The 18,345-nt window shown below is 41.3% G+C and overlaps 1 protein-coding gene across 1 annotated transcript in view; it reads right to left on the bottom strand.

The window, feature by feature from the left end:
- Positions 1-502: 502 nt before the first annotated feature.
- The window catches only part of MRPS9 (mitochondrial ribosomal protein S9), a 49,126-nt gene continuing 31,283 nt past the window's right edge, over positions 503-18,345 (bottom strand). Inside the window, exons 6-11 of the mRNA XM_082218797.1 lie at positions 12,876-12,964; positions 9,985-10,060; positions 7,225-7,393; positions 3,989-4,097; positions 1,636-1,805; positions 503-707 (exon numbers count right to left, since the gene is read on the bottom strand). Coding sequence (XP_082074923.1) covers positions 616-707; positions 1,636-1,805; positions 3,989-4,097; positions 7,225-7,393; positions 9,985-10,060; positions 12,876-12,964 — 705 coding nt within the window. The 3' untranslated portion in view covers positions 503-615. The remainder of the gene's footprint in view (positions 708-1,635; positions 1,806-3,988; positions 4,098-7,224; positions 7,394-9,984; positions 10,061-12,875; positions 12,965-18,345) is intronic.

Raw genomic sequence — 18,345 nt, 5'->3', positions numbered from 1 at the left:
AAAAACTGATTAAAATAGTTTGTGTGTGGATTAAAAGCTGCAAAGAAGGTATACATTTTTCATGCAAACAGTGACTTGGGGCATCACAGATTCTAAATATGACTTTCATATGATGACAGAACATAGACCAATCATGCTGTTTTCAGAAAGAGGATTCCTAATAGTTTCACCAAGGAAGAAATAATTCATTGTCTTGCTTTTTCATACTGAAGGCTCAATACCTTTGTACCTTCTGCTTTAACAACAAATGGCAGAGCTCTCGAAGAGCAACTCACATTGCCTCCTCATTTGTCCTACAACTGCTGCCTCGTTCTGTACTTCCTTCCATGTCTAGCTGCCTCTGTTCTGTTCTGCTCTATCCTGTCCCCACGTTTATTAAAGTTAGTTCCCGCTGCTCATTCAGTAGGAAAGCAACTTTGATATCAAGCAAGTCCAACTGCTACCTCTTTTTGTTTTGTCCTTTTCGTAAAAGAAGAAAAAACATGAACGGGAATTGGGGGTGGGTGGGAGAGAAACAATTTAATTACAAATATATAGATATATATTTACACGCATCCACATGTCTAAAATTTATCCATTGCAACAGCTGCAATGCACTTTGTTTCACTTCTGAATTTAGCGCTTCTGCCAGGTGAACTTTTTGCGGGATCCCGCTTGGCCGGGCTTCTTCCGCTCTCTCACACGTGGATCAACTGCTAGGAGACCAGCTGCAGGGGCGAGAGAAAGGTTAGAAGAAGTTCAGTCACGGTGCTTCCATACTACACTCAGAACAGCAGCTGAACTTGGGAGAAGAAAACGGGAAGGTGCAAGGTGAAGCCCAGAGGGATGAGATAAGCTAATGATGAGATTGTACACTTAAAAATATGAAGTACGTTTCCATTGTTTCTGGATTATATTTTTTGGTTTTTGTTTAAATGATTATTTATGTAGACAAGGATTAAGCATAAGGTATTGATTGTGTTTAGAATAGATTTATGAAAGATTTAGAAAACTTACTGATTAGAATATTTGTATGAGACTGTATGGGAAAAATAGGAAATAACAGATACAAATTTGCTTAAAATGTATATAGAAGTGCAGTGTAAGTGATGGAAGTCAATTAATGAATTTTTATTGTTGAGATATTTGTGGAGTGAATTTGGTGGAAATTCTTCCAATTTTTCTCCTTTTTCAAATGTTTCTTCTTATTTTTTCCCCTGTTTTCTTTTTTATATATGTGTGCTTATCTGAAAAATATATGTATGTATGTATTTGTATGTATTTTGCAATAATTATGTTAAATAAAATTTAATAAAAAAATAAAAAATAAAAATATGAAGTACAACCACTTTTCATGAGTGGGTTTCATAAGAGTTGCAGCCAATGGATTCCATGCCTCAAGGAATAGATTTCTGTTCAGGCAGGAAGAATTCCTTTGTCTCCCTCCCCCTCATCTGCTCTGGACGGTCGGTGGACCTTCTGGAGCAATTTGGAGGGGGGTAGTACAAAGGGATTGCTGGGGGTGGAAGAGGAAAGAAGGGTGAAGTCCTGTTGTGTGAATGGATGTCCACTTAAGCAATGCTGGATTCAGCCCAAACTTTTCTAATGCAAAACACACAGATGAGCCAGGGCAACTTTCTTCTTCATGATTTATACCTTGCCTCATGGACTCCACCTCGTTTTCGGTGACGAAGCTACACAACGCTCTTGCGGAAGCTAAGCGGATCGCTCCGGCCTGCGCTGCTCTTCCTCCCCCAGAAACAGAGCAGACCATGTCGTGCTTCTCCAGGCGATCGAGAAACTGGAAGGGGAACATCAGCTGTTCTCTGAAAAACATACAAATGCACCCAGCATTATTGGCTCGTGTAGTCTAGTTGTAACACCAGCAATCAGGGAGACAGGTGGAAATGATCTAGATCAGTGGTTCCTGATCTTTCCCCACAAAACTGTGGAGGGTCTGGGTGGACCGCTTGATTATTCCCCCCCCCCGTTGTATCAACTGTTATCCTTTCACTTCTTTTATGTTGCATATATATAGTCCATAAAATTCAGCTTGTGGTTCGAGGACCCGTACCCCACGCAGTGGAATGAAACACAAGGACATGTGATATAAGGTTAATGGGCAAGAAAAGGCCACAACTTTATTGATTACAGCAAGTGAAAAGGTATTGGCTTAGGCATTGGATTACGTCAGCTGACTCCACCCACTTGGAGAGGGGTGAGTCTAAAAAACAAGGGGGGGGGTTATTCACCAGTAGGTGGAGCCTGTTGATGCTAATCCAACTATAAGCTCTCCCCTGATGTCACCGAGGGTCGTGCCATGGCCTCCCGCCAAGCAGGCAGCGGACAGAATACACTTCCGCCGGATTCCTTTAACGGAATACCCAAAAATTGAAGGCACAGGCGATGGCCACACCTAGCCCTTCGACACCACATTATTCCAATGCCTAACCTACCCACCAATACCACGAAAGTTGTGACGATTGCTACGAGGTAGGCGAAAAAAACCAAAAAGCCTAATGCCAAATGGAAAAATTCCTACCAGGCCCCCCGGACAACCAGGGCGACCAACCTAAGGTCTATAGCAAGGCCAAAAGAAAACTGGAACCCTGCTCTGAGGGAGTGGAGGGTGGGTGACTCGCGACGGGACAACGAAAAGTGAGGGCTGAAGGCTGGTGCCGCAGCAATTTAGGCTGCTGTACACCCCCCCCTTGAAGGCACCTGGTTGGGTGCCTGGCCGAGGGCGTGGGCGCCAGCCTGGTGGGTGGGAGGCAGGGGGCAAACGCCCTCTGCTTGAGGCGGAGTCCGGCTCCCGGCCACAACCACTCCCCTCTCTTGCAGGGAGGAGAGTCTTTGCCTTTAATGGCAAACATAGCACGGTTGCCAGCAAAGTGATGTTAATATAGAACCATGTCAAATGAAAACTACCAAGGCAAATATCTAGAACATGCTCATTTGCAAAGAAAGAAAGATAACCCAGATAACCCAGATAACCCTCCCCCTCTCTTTTGCAGTGCCACAAACAAACATATGAGTTTTGTTAAGATTCTAGAAGGCTGCATTTGGCTTGGTGGGGAACAACTTACGCAGGCCTCTAAAGATCAGTTTCCAATAAGGAAACTGCAGCCTTCTTGTGAGTTTAAATGCATTAATCTAGCCCTAGTTACAAACAGGATGCCTTTGGTCCCATCTGGTAGGGCTCTTGCATAAATGGCACCTAGGATACCCCTCTGTTCCAATCTGTGCCCAAGATTAACTAGACTAGGTGCATTATATCTCTGAAATCCTGGCTTGAAAAATGGATTTGCATCATCACTCTCTCACGTTGGAGGGAACATTTTCTCAAGTGGAACAATCCACTTGGTGAGAAGATGAACAAACACAGAGCTTAAGATCAGTTTCAAGGTGGCCCCAGGATTCCAACTTGTATTAGGCGCTATGACAAAAGTAAGATCATGTAGACTTCTTATCCAGTTTGAGTGCAAGAAACAAAAACACAGTATAGAAGGAAATAGTTTAGCCCAGGAGAGAAACATTTTCTATTTTTAATATACAGTATTTATGCCACTCGTTCAGCCATAGTCTAATTGTTTACAAATGCTTTTGACTTTGGTGTTTTTCAGTGCAATCCTGCAATCGGGGATCCCAGGTTTTATCCGGTGGCATGGAAGAGTCTCCAGGTGAGATCTCTTTAGTCCATCATCTTCCTCAGACATTTGTGACTTTGGTTAAACAATGGCAAAAAATAAGATGCTCCCAATTTTTTGTAAGTATTGATGGTAGGGTGGTGTGCACATGTAATGCAACCTCAATCTTTAAACAAAAATGAAAACTGAAGAAACTAAGAAACCTATTCAATTCATATCCCTACCTTCCTCTCGAAGTCACCCAGGGCAGCGGTCTTTGCTAAGACTAGACTGGCTATAGTCTTTGTTTCAGCAACATATCCCCTTGGAAAAATTCCAAATAAAATAACTATCTACAGTAAACACTGACTTAGTTCACTCACCTGTCCTGCAACACTGGAAAGTAAAGTATATAATCATCTCCATTTATAGTAATTTTCCCACTTCCATTGTCATAAACCTTAACGGTTGCTTTTGCTGTCTTTCTCCAGCCTTGAAAAAAATAACACATCTTAGCATCTCAAAAATCACACGTGGCATGCTCATCATGGGAAAATCCTAGCAAAAGTGAAATTCTCTCATAATAAATATTATTTATTCCAAGTTCATCACACAGCATTCTTTCCTGGCCAATTGCAGTACTGCCCATATATTTTCTTCCTATGAGGCAAAGTTTCTATTTGTAATGTAACAAAAGCTATTTTATCCATCCTGAGGCCCAATACTGATTTAGCGCCTAAATTTGTTCCGGAATGGGAAAGGCTTGAGTTGCCTGCCTTTTGACACTTCCGTATGGGTGAAGCTGCCTCAATTGTTCAGGTAATGGAAACAACAGAGAGTCCATATCATAGCCAATAAATAGGGACTGTTATTCTAGGTACTGGCCACTGAGTAGGTTCTGATGCTTCCTGTTTATCTGTGGTTGCTAAAATGATACCAAGGGAATTTGCATCATTATTATTATTTATTATTTAGCTGCTGGGAAACCCAAGTGGTATGGCTAAGCCCTGAGATTAGTATTATTGTCTTATGGCAGAAACACTAGCATCTTTCGACAACAAAGGCTTTACACATAATCTCTCTCCATCCGTGCAAGTAGCTGTTATAAAAATACTGAAAAGATTTGAATAAATTGAAAAAAGGGATAAACAGAAAGAACAAAAATGTCTCATCCCATTAAAGAAAAATGGGACATGGTGGATAAAATATTCATATTGCCGCCATTGCTATGAATATTTCTTTTTTTCCTCCAGCAGAGGGAAGCATACTCTGAGAATTCAAAATGGCAGCCAGCATCTTCAACAGAGAAACTGGATTTTGACAAGATAAATAGTTAGATTCAGACCTTTGCAACATACATGGAGAATTATTCATTAATAATGACCGAAAACTCTGTTTAAGCATAAATACTTAGCAGCTCGTCTCATTTACTTCAAATGAAATAAGATATGCTTAAAGCCATAGGACTTCAGATAAAGTGATTTTTAAGGTTAGCTCAATGTGCCACTGCAAGATTTTAGGGCAGTGAGATTTCCCCAGCTGTTGATTATTGATGATTAATTTCTGTTTGATTTTACAGGTTTTTAAAACTGTCGTAAGCAGCATTGAGAACAGCAAATGCAATGGAATGGTAGGATAAAAGTATTTTAAATAATAAGTATGAAGAATTGATGGACCTGAACCTTAAGGCAGCTTGCTGCGAACTGGGAAGAACGTTTATCAATGAAGAAACAGCACATCAGCGCAATCAATGGCTGTGTTCATACATCGTGGTACTTTATAGCTAATGGTTTACTGTGAATGTGCAGATGCGCACACAACACGCTTCCGCTATGGTGAAAAGGAGCACCCAATCACAATCCCCGACTTAGCATTACTTCCAAACTAGGGATCATGGTTTGTTCAACCCCAAACCAACCCTGATTTGAAGCCAAGTTTTTTCTTGGCTTCAGATCATAGTTTGGAGTCAAACAAACACAGCTTGTTACAATCCCCAGGTCAGATGTATTGCTAAGTTAGAGATTGTGGTATGTTGCTCTTGGTATGGGATGAGCAATGTGGGAGTAATCTCTGTGTTCACAGTAAAACAGTAATTGCGGCTTACTACGGCATGTGAACAGGTCATACATGGGACTATGTCTATGTTTTTAAGACTGCAATCCCATATTCACTTTCCTGGGAGTAAGTCCCACTGAACTCAGTTACAAATTGTTTTGATCATGCCCATTATGCATTTAGGGATGTAAGAAAATAAAATGATGCAATCTACTACTGATACAAAGAATGCTTTCAAAAACGATTTCCTTACTATTCTGTAGAGGTTTCAGATAATCTTTACACATAGGATACTGAAAATCTTTAAACAAAAGATTATGCTTTTCAACAAATACCCGTATTTGTTTGATTAAGTCTTGTTGGTATGAAAATATCACCAGCATGTTTAGAAGATTCAGCCATAGTCTATAATCTTTCTCAGCGTAGACAGTAATATTAAATGGAAGAATTAACACACACACACAAGCCCAGAATCTTATCAATCCGAGTCACTGTGGTGTTGTGAAAACTGGGTTAACAACAGGTGAAATTTGAACAGCTTTGCTTGTTAAGAAAATAAGGTACTGAACTAGCCCAAATGAACTGTCAGGTTAAAAAAAACCCACATAAATGAGAAACACTGCTTAATAGATACAGTCATCATGCATTGTATTCTTTTATCATGAAACCAGGGGTGAATACAGCCTGATCGTAAGCCTGTGTGTTTACTCAGAAGTAAAGCCCAGTGACTTCAATGGGACTACTATGTGCCATTTTTCCGCATACGTCTGCCAAATTGTTATCTGCCCACCCAAGGAAAGCTGCTAATGGGTCCTTATGCCCTAGCAAAACAATTTCATGAAACAAGTACGACAACATAGGTTCTAGATCACATTTCACCACAAATCTTGGTTCAACGTCATAGGAGAATAGGAAGCTGCCTTATGATCCATCTTGCACTGACCTCTAATCCATCTTACACAGTATTGTCTACACATTGATTGGCAGCTGCCCTTCAGAGTTTAAGGCAAGAGGTGCTCACTGCACTATCTGGAAATAATGGGGAATTTGAACCTGTGTCCTTCTGTAAGGTAAAGGGACCCCTGACCATTAGGTCCAGTCGTGGCCGACTCTGGGGTTGTGGCACTCATCTCGCTTTATTGGCCAAGGGAGCCGGCGTACAGCCAGCATGACTAAGCCACTTCTGGCAAACCAGAGCAGCGCACGGAAACGGCGTTTACTTTCCTGCTGGAGCGGTACCTATTTCTCTACTTGTACTTTGATGTGCTTTCAAACTGCTAAGTTGGCAGGAGCTGGGACCGAGCAACGGGAGCTCACCCCGTCGTGGGGATTCGAACCGCTGACCTTCTGATTGGCAAGCCCTAGGCTCTATGGTTTAACCCACAGCGCCACCCGCGTCCCTCTGTGTCCTTCTGTACACAACGCAAATGCTCCAGCCCTGAGCTATGGCCCTTTCCATGCTTGTGAATGGACAACCAGGAAAATACTAGAACATCTTTGATTTCTCAGGTCTACCAGGAACTGCCCCTCTCTCTACAAAGGAAAAACAAGAACATAAAGTTACCTTCTGCGGCACTGAAGGCCAGGCCCCGCTCATCATACTGTAAGGGTTCTATGTTCTGCTTTTGGGATTGCACAGGTAATTGCTTACGGAATTTTTGCACATAATCATCTTCAATCTCATGGCCCGGCATTGCGACCAGTTTTTCTAGCAGCTGAATACACCGTGAATACTGTAGACAATAAAAAATATCATTAAGGGGTTGGGGGTGCAAGTGTAATTGCATTTGCCAACAACTTCTATTTTTACATGCTTGATCTTTCCAGTTCTGCTCTTATTGATAACTTTTGACAGGATGACACCTCTGCATTTGCATGCTGCTTTCAAAACAACATGCAGATGTATCATTTTCTATGCGAATAAAGATACCTAATCCTTTCTTTTTTTTTTAACCCTAGCAACAAATGAATCCAGAATTCAACAAAATACAACCAACCTCTTTGTAAGACGGGATTACCACATTAAAATGAAGTTCATCTTAATTTTCAAAGAAATATTTTGCAGGCCTCAAAACAGAATCCAGTTCTTTGATGAAGAGTGGCAAGAGGTAAGCTTCCCAACTCATTTCAAACAAGTTGATATGTACATTTAAATGGAAATAATTTTATTTTCCTAAACGCCACTTCTTAGGTGATTATATTTCGTAATACATACGGAAAATGTGTATCTATGCCACTGGCTGTTCAGTCGGGAGTTACTTTAAATGTTTATAATTTTCTTTTTAAACCAAACAATCAAGCTTCTTAAAAATTCAAGAGATACTTGACTTAAAGGGCAACCTCTTGAAATAAATTATCCTTTGCTACTGTGTGCTTCGCTCCCTACATCGTGAACATGTGATTAGAAAGTAAAACGCCGCACTGCTAGTACATGGTCTTGTTATTAAGGCTTATCTGAAGGCCTTGTGGCAACAAAAAATTTAAGAAGCGGCTGTAAGTATAAAGTCTTTCACACACTGGCACACATGTTTGTGTCAATGGCAAATGTTGTATTGATGACCACAGATCTTAAATACCTGTTTAGTGCACACACACACAAGACAGAAATAAAGAACAGAATTAATTGGGGGGGGGGGAGAGCAACAGAGGTGACATAATGAAGATGCAGGTAATTCTTTGTACAGAGTACCTGATCTCTCATCATCGCCTTTTTATTACACGTAATCCAATTGGCAGACGTAGCAGTATTTGTTTGGCATAAGCCCTCTTCACTTGCTCCTCTCCACACAATTATAATCACATGGAGAGCGCCCATGGGGCTGCACCCGCTGCCTTTGGGGCCACACCATCCGTGCCCCTTCCCGCTCTCTACATATTTTGGAGAATGTTGTTAAAGAGAAGCCTGCTGAATGCCCATAAACACTTCCCACCAAGCGGGGAGAGCTTGAGTGCACAACAGGCTTTCCCTTTACAAACATTCCCCCTAAAGCAGAGTTCTCAACCTGTGGGTGCCCAGATGTTGTTGGACTACAACTCCCATCATCCCTAGCTAGCAAGGCCAGAGCTCAGGGATGATGGGAGCTGTAGTCCAACAACATCTGGGGACCCACAGGTCAAGAACCGCTGCCCTAAAGTGTGAGCCGTGGGGAAGGCAGGACCAGCAGGGGACCCAATAGTGGGGTCAGGGGTGCAGCCCTGTATGCTCTCTTCACACAACTACCATCACATGGAGACTAACAAATGAAAAGGTTATCCTAGGTTCCCCAAAATATTCTTATTATCACACACTTACACACACAGTTGGACATTTGTTTAACACCACAACAACATGCAAGAGATTATATAGGGCTAGCACATTACGAGCCATTATTATATTATTTCTGCAGTGTTCTTGTTGATTTTATGTTTCTCTTAATAAATAAACTCTTTGTTATGGGGTTCCCTGCTGCACCAACGCTGTGAGAAGTGTCTTCCAGGTCTCCAACCTTTAAGTAGTACTGCCCCCACCTTTTTTAAGTTTCCAAGTCAGCAGGCAAGCTCACAGCCTTTAAGCACTTATCTTGGGATTTAGGAAACCACCCACATCCTCTCTTCATATTCCCTGCTTCCACAAGCCTGTTGCCAGAGTGGCCAGGCTCATGGGAGATAAAGCAGTGAAGTAAAGCGACTAGCCAATCCTCCCGTTTTCCAAATAACAGAGTTCATTTAAGAAAAAAAAATAGCGATTAGGAAGAATGCATATTAAAATTAAAACAAACTTAGGATCTAGCTAGCCTTACACTTTGAGCATGCTAGGAAGTTCAGCTTGCATGCCTGGTATATGCATGACTCTTTGAGATGTTTCAATGACGCCAAAGAAAATTAAAAGAAACACCTTGGGTGGCAGAAGGTTGGATAGGGAAAGGCCAACCAATGAGGAAGAGAACCGGGACACCAGGAAGCAGGTCAAATAGACAGGAAACTTTTGCAGATGGATGCTTGGGACAATTATCACTTTGTTCAAACAGGGGAAGAAGTTAAATTGGAAGGATCTCCTCTTGGGTTCCTGTCAGACAGATTTAACTAAAGAGAAGTGCTGCTTTGAGAGAATCCGTTCAGTCTCTCACAATTTTAGTGAACAAGTTGTCCAAATGTGGCTGACGTAATTTGTATAGGAATCAATACAGATTCTTCAATATGTGTGTTTATGTGCACGAAAGACACCAAGAACATGAATAATTCCTGTCTCCAAGGAAAAGATTTTTTCAGGATCCTTAAAGAAAAACCCATGTAGCTGTTCCGTTAAAATACAAGGTTCATTAAATAAAGGAGATTAATTACTCACATCTTGATCTGACAGTTTTTCCACTATCATTTCTTCCAATTCCTCTTTAATCAGCCATCTGCTGCCAATCAGGTTTCTGTTTAAAATATCACATATATTCTCTTTTTAACTAATCATGCAATTAGACTAAGATTGCAAAGGGCCACACATACAGTCACACTTCATTTGGAAATATACTTGTCTTTTACTTTGAGAAAGTGCAAGTTACATTTACAAACTTTCTATTCCCAAAAGCAAAGAGCAGTAGCTCCAGTGTCATAATTTTACTTTATTAACAAGTAATATTTCTAAAGTGGTTGAGAGTTAAAAGTCCGGGCATCGGTTTAGTTTAAAGGCAACTTTCAGCAGCATTCTAATGCGTATGTAAATCAGCTGTACCAGAATGAAATTTAATACACAAGATTTCAAAAAACACAACACAAAAGACCGCAAACATAGCAAGAAATAGTATTTTGTCTTCCCTATAACTCTTCCCTTCTATCTAGAGGTAATTTCAGGGTGTGAAGCACTGAAGTACAAAGGGAATACAAAGTCTTCTGGGATTTCAACACCTTATCTAGATCAGCTCTGGTGCAAGACAGACTGACCAGTTGCTGGCCAATTGCAGAACACTCAGTTCCTGAAGGTAAACAGCGTTCCGTGTGCTGCGCTGGCTCGCCAGATGCAGCTTTGTCACGCTGGCCACGTGACCCGGAAGTGTCTCCGGACAGCGCTGGCCCCCGGCCTATAGATGTGAGATGGGCGCACAAACCCCAGAGTCTGTCAAGACTGGCCCGTTCGGGCAGGGGTACCTTTACCTTTACCTTTACAGTTCCTGAAGGGATGACGTGCATCAAAAAGAGCTGTGGTAAAACACAGTAGGGGCAGCATAGGATTGGATTAGCCACAATTAGAAAACAAAAATAACTATCTTACTGTCTTGCCATGTGCTGCAGGCAAAAGAGAAACCAGGCATTCTCTGGTGTTGTTTGTTTCATACATCTTGTATATCACCACACGGTGGACAGCGGAAAGATGAGCGCCCCCTGGGCTTGGTGCCATTCATTTATCAGCTTGTTCCTCTGCCCTTTAGGCTGTTTACTTTCCTTCTGTTCTTCTCATGCTTACTTTTCCTGAACGGCTTTATCTTTTATCCCTCATTCTACCTCTTCGCTTCATTTTTCAAGAAGAATTCTGTCTCTTCATGCTAACCTTTCCCTCCAGTTGAAACCTATTGAAACCTTATCTTTCACCAAGGCTATGTACACACCAAACATTTAAAACACCCACTCAAAGGAAAACAATCAAAAAATGGTTGGGAGCTGCAGTTTAACCTGCAGAGAGCTATAGTTTCTAGCACCCTTAACAAGCTACAGCTTTCAGAATTCTTGGGGTGGGTTTGCTTTACATGCAGCCCAAGCCTAGTCCTAACAAGGGGTGCTGCTGCTGTTTTTTGGAAGTCTTTTAACCTTCTTGTCAGGGATTTCCACAGTCACTGTTTTTCCAGTGCTCAGCTTCAACTTCCTCCCCCAATTTCATTTTCTTTTGGCCTTCCTAATCCACACCTTGGATAAGTCTTCCTTACACCACCACTCCAAGTAAAGGCTCATCCTTTGGTACCAGCTGGTTCTCCTCAGCAAACGATTAGTTTCCTGAAGGTGTCCCAGTGCCAATTCATTCTGACATATCTTGGCTCTGCACACAATCATTTGGAAGACGATCAATCCAAGGCAAAGAGGGAAGCCATACAGAGGAGGCTGTCCTCCACGAGGAAATCATTTCTAAATGTGAAAGCAAAGCAAAGACTGTGGAGAATCTCTTTTGGGGCTGCTACATTCGCTACAGGGATACTAGCAAAAGTGACATGTGCAGTTTCAACTCTTAATCAAGGAGGTGAAAGGCAAGTCTCACTGTCAACACTGTGTTTGCTCTTCATTCCTGCTCTAAGTTCTGCTCTTTTTCCAAGCTAGGCAATTATTATACTCTTTTCCCAGAGACTCTTATCACTCACTGTCTGAGCGATCTCTGCTTTAACTTTGACTCATTCCTAAAATCTTTCACTTCATCCGTCTCCCTCATATACCACTGAAAAGCTTACATTAGAAACACAATAAAGCCAGAGTATGACAAACCTAGACAGCATCTTAAAAAGCAGAGACATCACCTTGCCAACAAAGGTCTGAATAGTTAAAGCTAAGGTTTTCCCAGTAGTGATGTATGGAAGTGAGAGCTGGACCATAAAGAAGGCTGATCGCCGAAGAATTGATGCTTTTGAATTATGGTGCTGGAGGAGACTCTTGAGAGTCCCATGGACTGCAAGAAGAACAAACCTATCCATTCTGAAGGAAATCAGCCCTGAGTGCTCACTGGAAGGACAGATCCTGAAGCTGAGGCTCCAACACTTTGGCCCCCTCATGAGAAGAGAAGACTCCCTGGAGCAGACCCTGATGTTGGGAAAGATGGAGGGCACAAGGAGAAGGGGACGACAGAGGACGAGATGGTTGGACAGTGTTCTCGAAGCTACCAGCATGAGTTTGACTAAACTGCGGGAGGCAGTGGAAGACAGAAATGCCTGGCGTGCTCTGGTCCATGGGGTCATGAAGAGTCGGACACGCCTAAACAACAACAACCTATCAACTCTCAACTCCTCAATAGACTCCTTTGCTTACCTCCCAATTCTCACCTATTTCAGACCATTTTGCATTGACACCATCTCCTCCCACCACTGGTCCTGCTAGCTAGGAATGATGGAAGTTGTAGTCCAAGAACATCTGGGGACCCAAGTTGAGAAAGGCTGGCCTAGGCTAATAATACCACATAGCATGATATATCTTGAAAATCTTGTATGAGAACTGCATCTGCATCCCTCATCCCCAACATACTTTCATTGTGATCACAAAGAGACAACTTACAACTGGGATTTCTTCTCAGGCGGTAATAATCCTTGAGCACGCATTCGTTCTTGGTGTTCCTCAATACGAAGTAGCTTACCATACAATTCCTAGAATAGATACAAGGGTGAGCTCCACTTAAAACCTTCTGCTGAAAATTTTGGCATCAAATATCAGTTAGAAGTTCAGCATTAATGTCTCGCAATTAATGTAACTAATCTGTAGAAAGGACTCTATTACCTGAAAATGGAAACAATGTACGTGCTTTTGTAACCCAAGAAAATCCTTAATAAAAACAATAATTTTGTGCTTGTGTGTGTTAGAAGTTCAACCACAAGAATACAGTACCATAACTCCCATATCCCCCCCCCAAACTGTGGTACAAAGGGGCATAGCACATACCTTAACTAATTTCAGTTATGATAAACCATTGTGACCAGTGGTTGTCTGTAGTAATAACAATGTAATTCTTCAAACAATCCAGGCTCTTTAGCTGTAGAATCACCCCATTTAAGCCAGAACACACAAGAATAAGGACATTTATCCGATTACAAGGACATTTACCTGATTACAACTTCCTAAAAAGAGGTTCTGATTGAGCACTCGACAATGGTGTATTTGTCTCTAAAAAACCCATAAGTGATAAGCTGATAACAAACCTTGCCTTCCAATTGTGATTTGTTTGGAGAGAAACAAACCACAAGTCCAAGTTGCACATAATGGCAAATCAGCTGTTGGTTTGCTTCCTCCTGGCACAGCAATAGCAAGAGCCAGGGAGTAGCACACTATAAAGCAGCATGCTGCTCGATCATATAAAACCATAGTTTACTGATTTATTTTTAATTATGGTTTAAATTTTAATGTTATGTGTAAAGCAGGCCTGAGTTTGTGAAAACCCGATCAAGAAAGGTTATGACAACAGGGGCAGGCCTGTCTCACTAAATTTCTTGGCTCATAAGAAAATTATTCAGCATTTGGACTCAACTATACAGCTGCCAATAAAACATTTTAAGTGTGTTTTAAGTGCAATATACAATGTGACTCTAGATGGCGATGGAAAGGCTTATGAAAAATTCATTGTATTTTTAAAAACACTTTAAAAAAAGCATTTTCACAATTTTGTGTGTGTGTGTAGATTTCACCTTTGAATCAGGTTCCAGGAACTGATATAATTTCTGTTACATTCTTCTCTACGTACCAGCAACCCAGGCAATTCAGGACCTTTGGAAGAGGGTGGGATATGAGGTGGTCTTGCCCAGGGAAGAAATACAACACTGCTGACTACCCTTTTAAAATGGAAGCTTGTCACATGAAGCTAGCCAAACCATAAATATTACAGTGCACACTGGCACATTCATCTCTATTCTTCTCTATAACAATCTGATAGCAGGCTCTGAAAACTTCCTTCAAGCCTATGGGGGAAGATTACAGGTTGCTATGTCCCATTATCCTTGCGAGGTCCTTCACTCTTGAGATTGGTAATGATGCTCTACATGGATGGAAGAAGAGGAAGATGTTGCTTCACTTATTGTGTTAGCTGGAATTATAGTTCGTTCATAAAGCTACATGGCCACTTTTACTCCATTATGATTCTAACCACATGGTGAATTGCTCGTTTCCCATTTGTAGCCATGCAGTGAACAAACGGTTACCTAAACTTGGGATCTGTCTTGTAGTTTCTCAGACTGAAACCTTTAGACATTTGCACACCAATATGTTTTTGGAGCCCTTACCAAATAATCTCTCTAGTTTCAGAGTCTTCAGCTTACTATGCCTGGACATTGTCAAGTTTCTCTGTGAATTCAAGGACTGCAAACTTTTAAAAAGAGTCAAGCTGTGCACCAGACTCACAGCCAATGGTGCATGCAATGCAAACACAACCTTGATAACCATGCTGTCTTCCTGAACACTGGCAAAAAAATCCCTTCTTCTGGCCCTGTTATAATGCTGTGTGAATGTGGCTAGGTCATAAAAGCCCACAAGATACTGTATAGCTCCTCAAAGGATGGGCATTTTCAGTTCACCTTTGGCTAAATGTATTTCACCACCCTCACTTATTTTTCTCAAATACAGTCTACATGGGGGTGGAAAAAGATAACCTAAAGAGTTTTTATCTACTGACAAGGGTACATTGTGACATGGGAAGTTTTACTTGCTCATTTCAGATCCCATTTCCTTCATTCCTCAAAACACTCTGGCTGTTCTTAAATTTTATTGATGTGCATAGCTATAAAGGAAGGCATGTGCAAAATTATTTGCAGGATAACAAATCAATGGACAGGATAATGATGCATGCTATCTTGCAATGGTATAAGAATCCGAGAATCATGTCACTCGGCAAACGTTCACATCTGAAACATTTCAGAAAGGAATTCTTGCTTCTTCAGAACGGATAGGTGAAGATTTAACTAACAGTTTCCAGAGGCAACAGCAAAGTCATAAATATACATGCCTATATCCCTTACAAATGTGGCCATTATGCAGTAGATTTTATAAGATACTTGTGAGCCATATATATATTGTCATAAAACAGGAGGACCGCATCCTCGATCTTGTCAATTAACAAAGCTGTTGCTGAATAGTAAGTTAAGAGCAAGCACCAGGCTACTGGATCTTTGAAATAACGTATTTTTCGCTCTATAAGACGCACCAGACCACAAGACGCACCTAGTCTTGGGAGGAGGAAAACAAGAGAAAAAATATTCTGAATCTCAGAAGCCAGAACAGCAAGAGGGATCGCTGCAGCAATCCCTCTTGCTGTTCTGGCTTCTGGGATAGCTGTGCAGCCTGCATTCACTCCATGAGACGCACACACATTTCCCCTTACTTTTTAGGAGGAAAAAAGTGAGTCTTATAGAGCAAAAAATACAGTATATCTTAAACAAACACAGTAGGTTATCAACATCATCAATACATTTAGACTTAGTTCTCTTGCCCCCGGGCTCAGAAGCACTGGAGAGAGGAAATAGGTGGAGTTCATACGCAACCAATATCTTAAAATGCCAGACACAGATTCTGTAAGTTGCTGTTAGTTGGAAAACATCCTTCTGGTCTGTTTTTGTATTCTGTTTCTTAATTTGTTACATATAGCTGCACATGGGTTTCCAATGCCATTTTAAACAAGCCAATGATGCAACCTTGTAAAAGATGAATGATATTCTGAAGACTTCTAGTACAGAGGTTCCAAATTGGTGGTTCGCACAAATTTAAGAATTTAAGGGGTTAAGACATTTCAGGACGCAGTTGAATTTGCAACTAAGGAAACCTTTTACGTCCCAAGCCAAACTCTTTTCAACAAACAGAGACACAAAGATGAAAATGGGAATAGAAATGCTAAAGTAGTAATAAGCTTTAACATGTAAGCAGCATATGAAATGGAATATACAAGATGGATGGTGGTCAATGTAAATGCTACAAGGAAGCCTATTCATATTGCATCCAGTAACCTATATAAATGGCAGGGTGGTTGGCTCAACTGAAATCAATAACTGAAATATGACAGTAAAGCAAATGGTAATAGACACATGTAGGCAAAACGTATTTTATAAAAAATTTAAATATTGCAAATTATAAAAGGCTATGAGCACAAGATGCAGTAAAAAAGTGTATTATTTTACATTTACTTTTTAAAGTGACAGTTTGGCACTTAACAAGTATCTCTCTAATTTCCATTAGCCTATGATTCTCATCTTTAACACCCTTACACATATTTCACATTTCCTGAGCAGAAGATGGGATGAATCCTGTTTAATGAAATGATTTATATCACTCTTTTTAATGAAGACATCTCTAAATGGCCTGACACGACTTAAGTAAATTTACAAATATTCTACAATGATTGCATTTCTGTTTGTCAAAAGGATTTCGTGTGCAGGAAGATTTTAATCAAGTGGTGAGCACAGCTATTCTTTGAAAAGGCCGTGTGTCTCAGGAAAACCTCACATGCCGCTTTCAAAAGGCAAGCAATGGGTAAAAAAAAGAAAAAAAAGTTGGGTGCCTTGTAATATATTTTTTTAATTTCTTCATTATGATGGAATGCAACAAAACATCTTGCCCTTGGCTTGCTCTGTTTCAGCCAAAACAAATGCAAATGGCCTGTCAGATGACAGCTGCTTGATAAGGCTCCTCGACAAGACCTGCATGCTTTACTTTTTTCCGTGAAACTTGGGATGAAAGGCAGAAGGCAGGAAGAGAATTAATGTAGCATACAGTCTAAAGGCAATGCTACAACCGTGATTAAGTAGAAAAGCTAAAAGGCACAGATTTTCCACAGCCTCTCTGCGTGCAACCCATCCGTGTAACAAGTTGACAGGCCTAGCGCGTCAGCTCCATCATCCTCTCCGACAGCTAAAACGCAGCGCTGCATCCCTTTTCAGAGAAAATTTGCGTCTGCACCATGAAGCGTTGTACATTATTTCTTAGCACTGCAGGGGGCTCAAGTCCATATGGAAGCTTCACAAATATTACCACAGATCAAACCAGCAGCGTTTCGAGGCAGATTTGACATACCTATTTAAATGAACAGTAGGGGTCCTCAGGCTGCCTCAGGCTGTGCAGGAGAAAACCTCTCTGGAAAGCCTACGCTGCAGCTCCATTACTCAGCAAAGACACACTCTACATTTATCATTCATTTCATTTCTGCCAGGGCAAGAAGCTCATTTGCCCAAGGTCAACCAAAAGAAAAAATAATTCCTCTCTTCTCCTTCTACAGAAATAAATGTACCTGACAAGTGGGGATTTTGTCCTTTGGGTGTGTGGAGTACAAACACACACCAGATAATTCTAAAATGCACAGTAAAGCCATGGTGTTTTTTGTTTTTGTTTTTACAGAGGAAGTCCTCTAAATGGCACTGCAACCAGAAGTAGATACCAAGGGAAACAAGAGTTCAGTGCCATCACCAGGCTGAAAAGTTATCAATCAGATTACGAATATATATATATATTTCTATAACTGAACTTCAGTACACAATTCATTCTACAGTGGATGCACGGGTTGCGAATGTGATCCGTGTGGGAGGCACGTTCGCAACCCGCAGTGTTCACAACCTGCAGCGCCGTGCCTGCGCACGCGCGGGTTGCAATTTAGTGCTCCTGCACATGTGCATAGTGTGATTTGGCGCTTCTGCATATGCACGATCGCCGAAACCCCGAAGTAACCCATTTCGGCACTTCTGGGTTTGGCGCGGTGCACCACCCGAAAAGGCACAACCTGAAGCGTCTGTAACCCAAGGTATGACTGTACTAGATTCTTCCACAAAGTCAGCGAATCAAGTTCTACAAATAGACAACATGCATCAAATACTATCAATATGTTCCTTCTGTAGGAAATAGGTTCAAAGATTCTTTAGTGATGGCCTTCGGATATTCTTGGACTCAACTCCCATCGGCTACAACTTGCATGGTCAATGGTCAGGAATGATAGGAAATGTAGTCCTGCTATATCTGAAGGGCACTATATTAGCTACCCACGCTTTAGTGGATTGTTATGTAG

This window comes from Podarcis vaucheri, assembly GCF_965113315.1.
Source record: "Podarcis vaucheri genome assembly, chromosome: 4".
Lineage (NCBI taxonomy): Eukaryota > Metazoa > Chordata > Lepidosauria > Squamata > Lacertidae > Podarcis > Podarcis vaucheri.
This window is presented reverse-complemented; position numbering and strand designations above follow the sequence as displayed.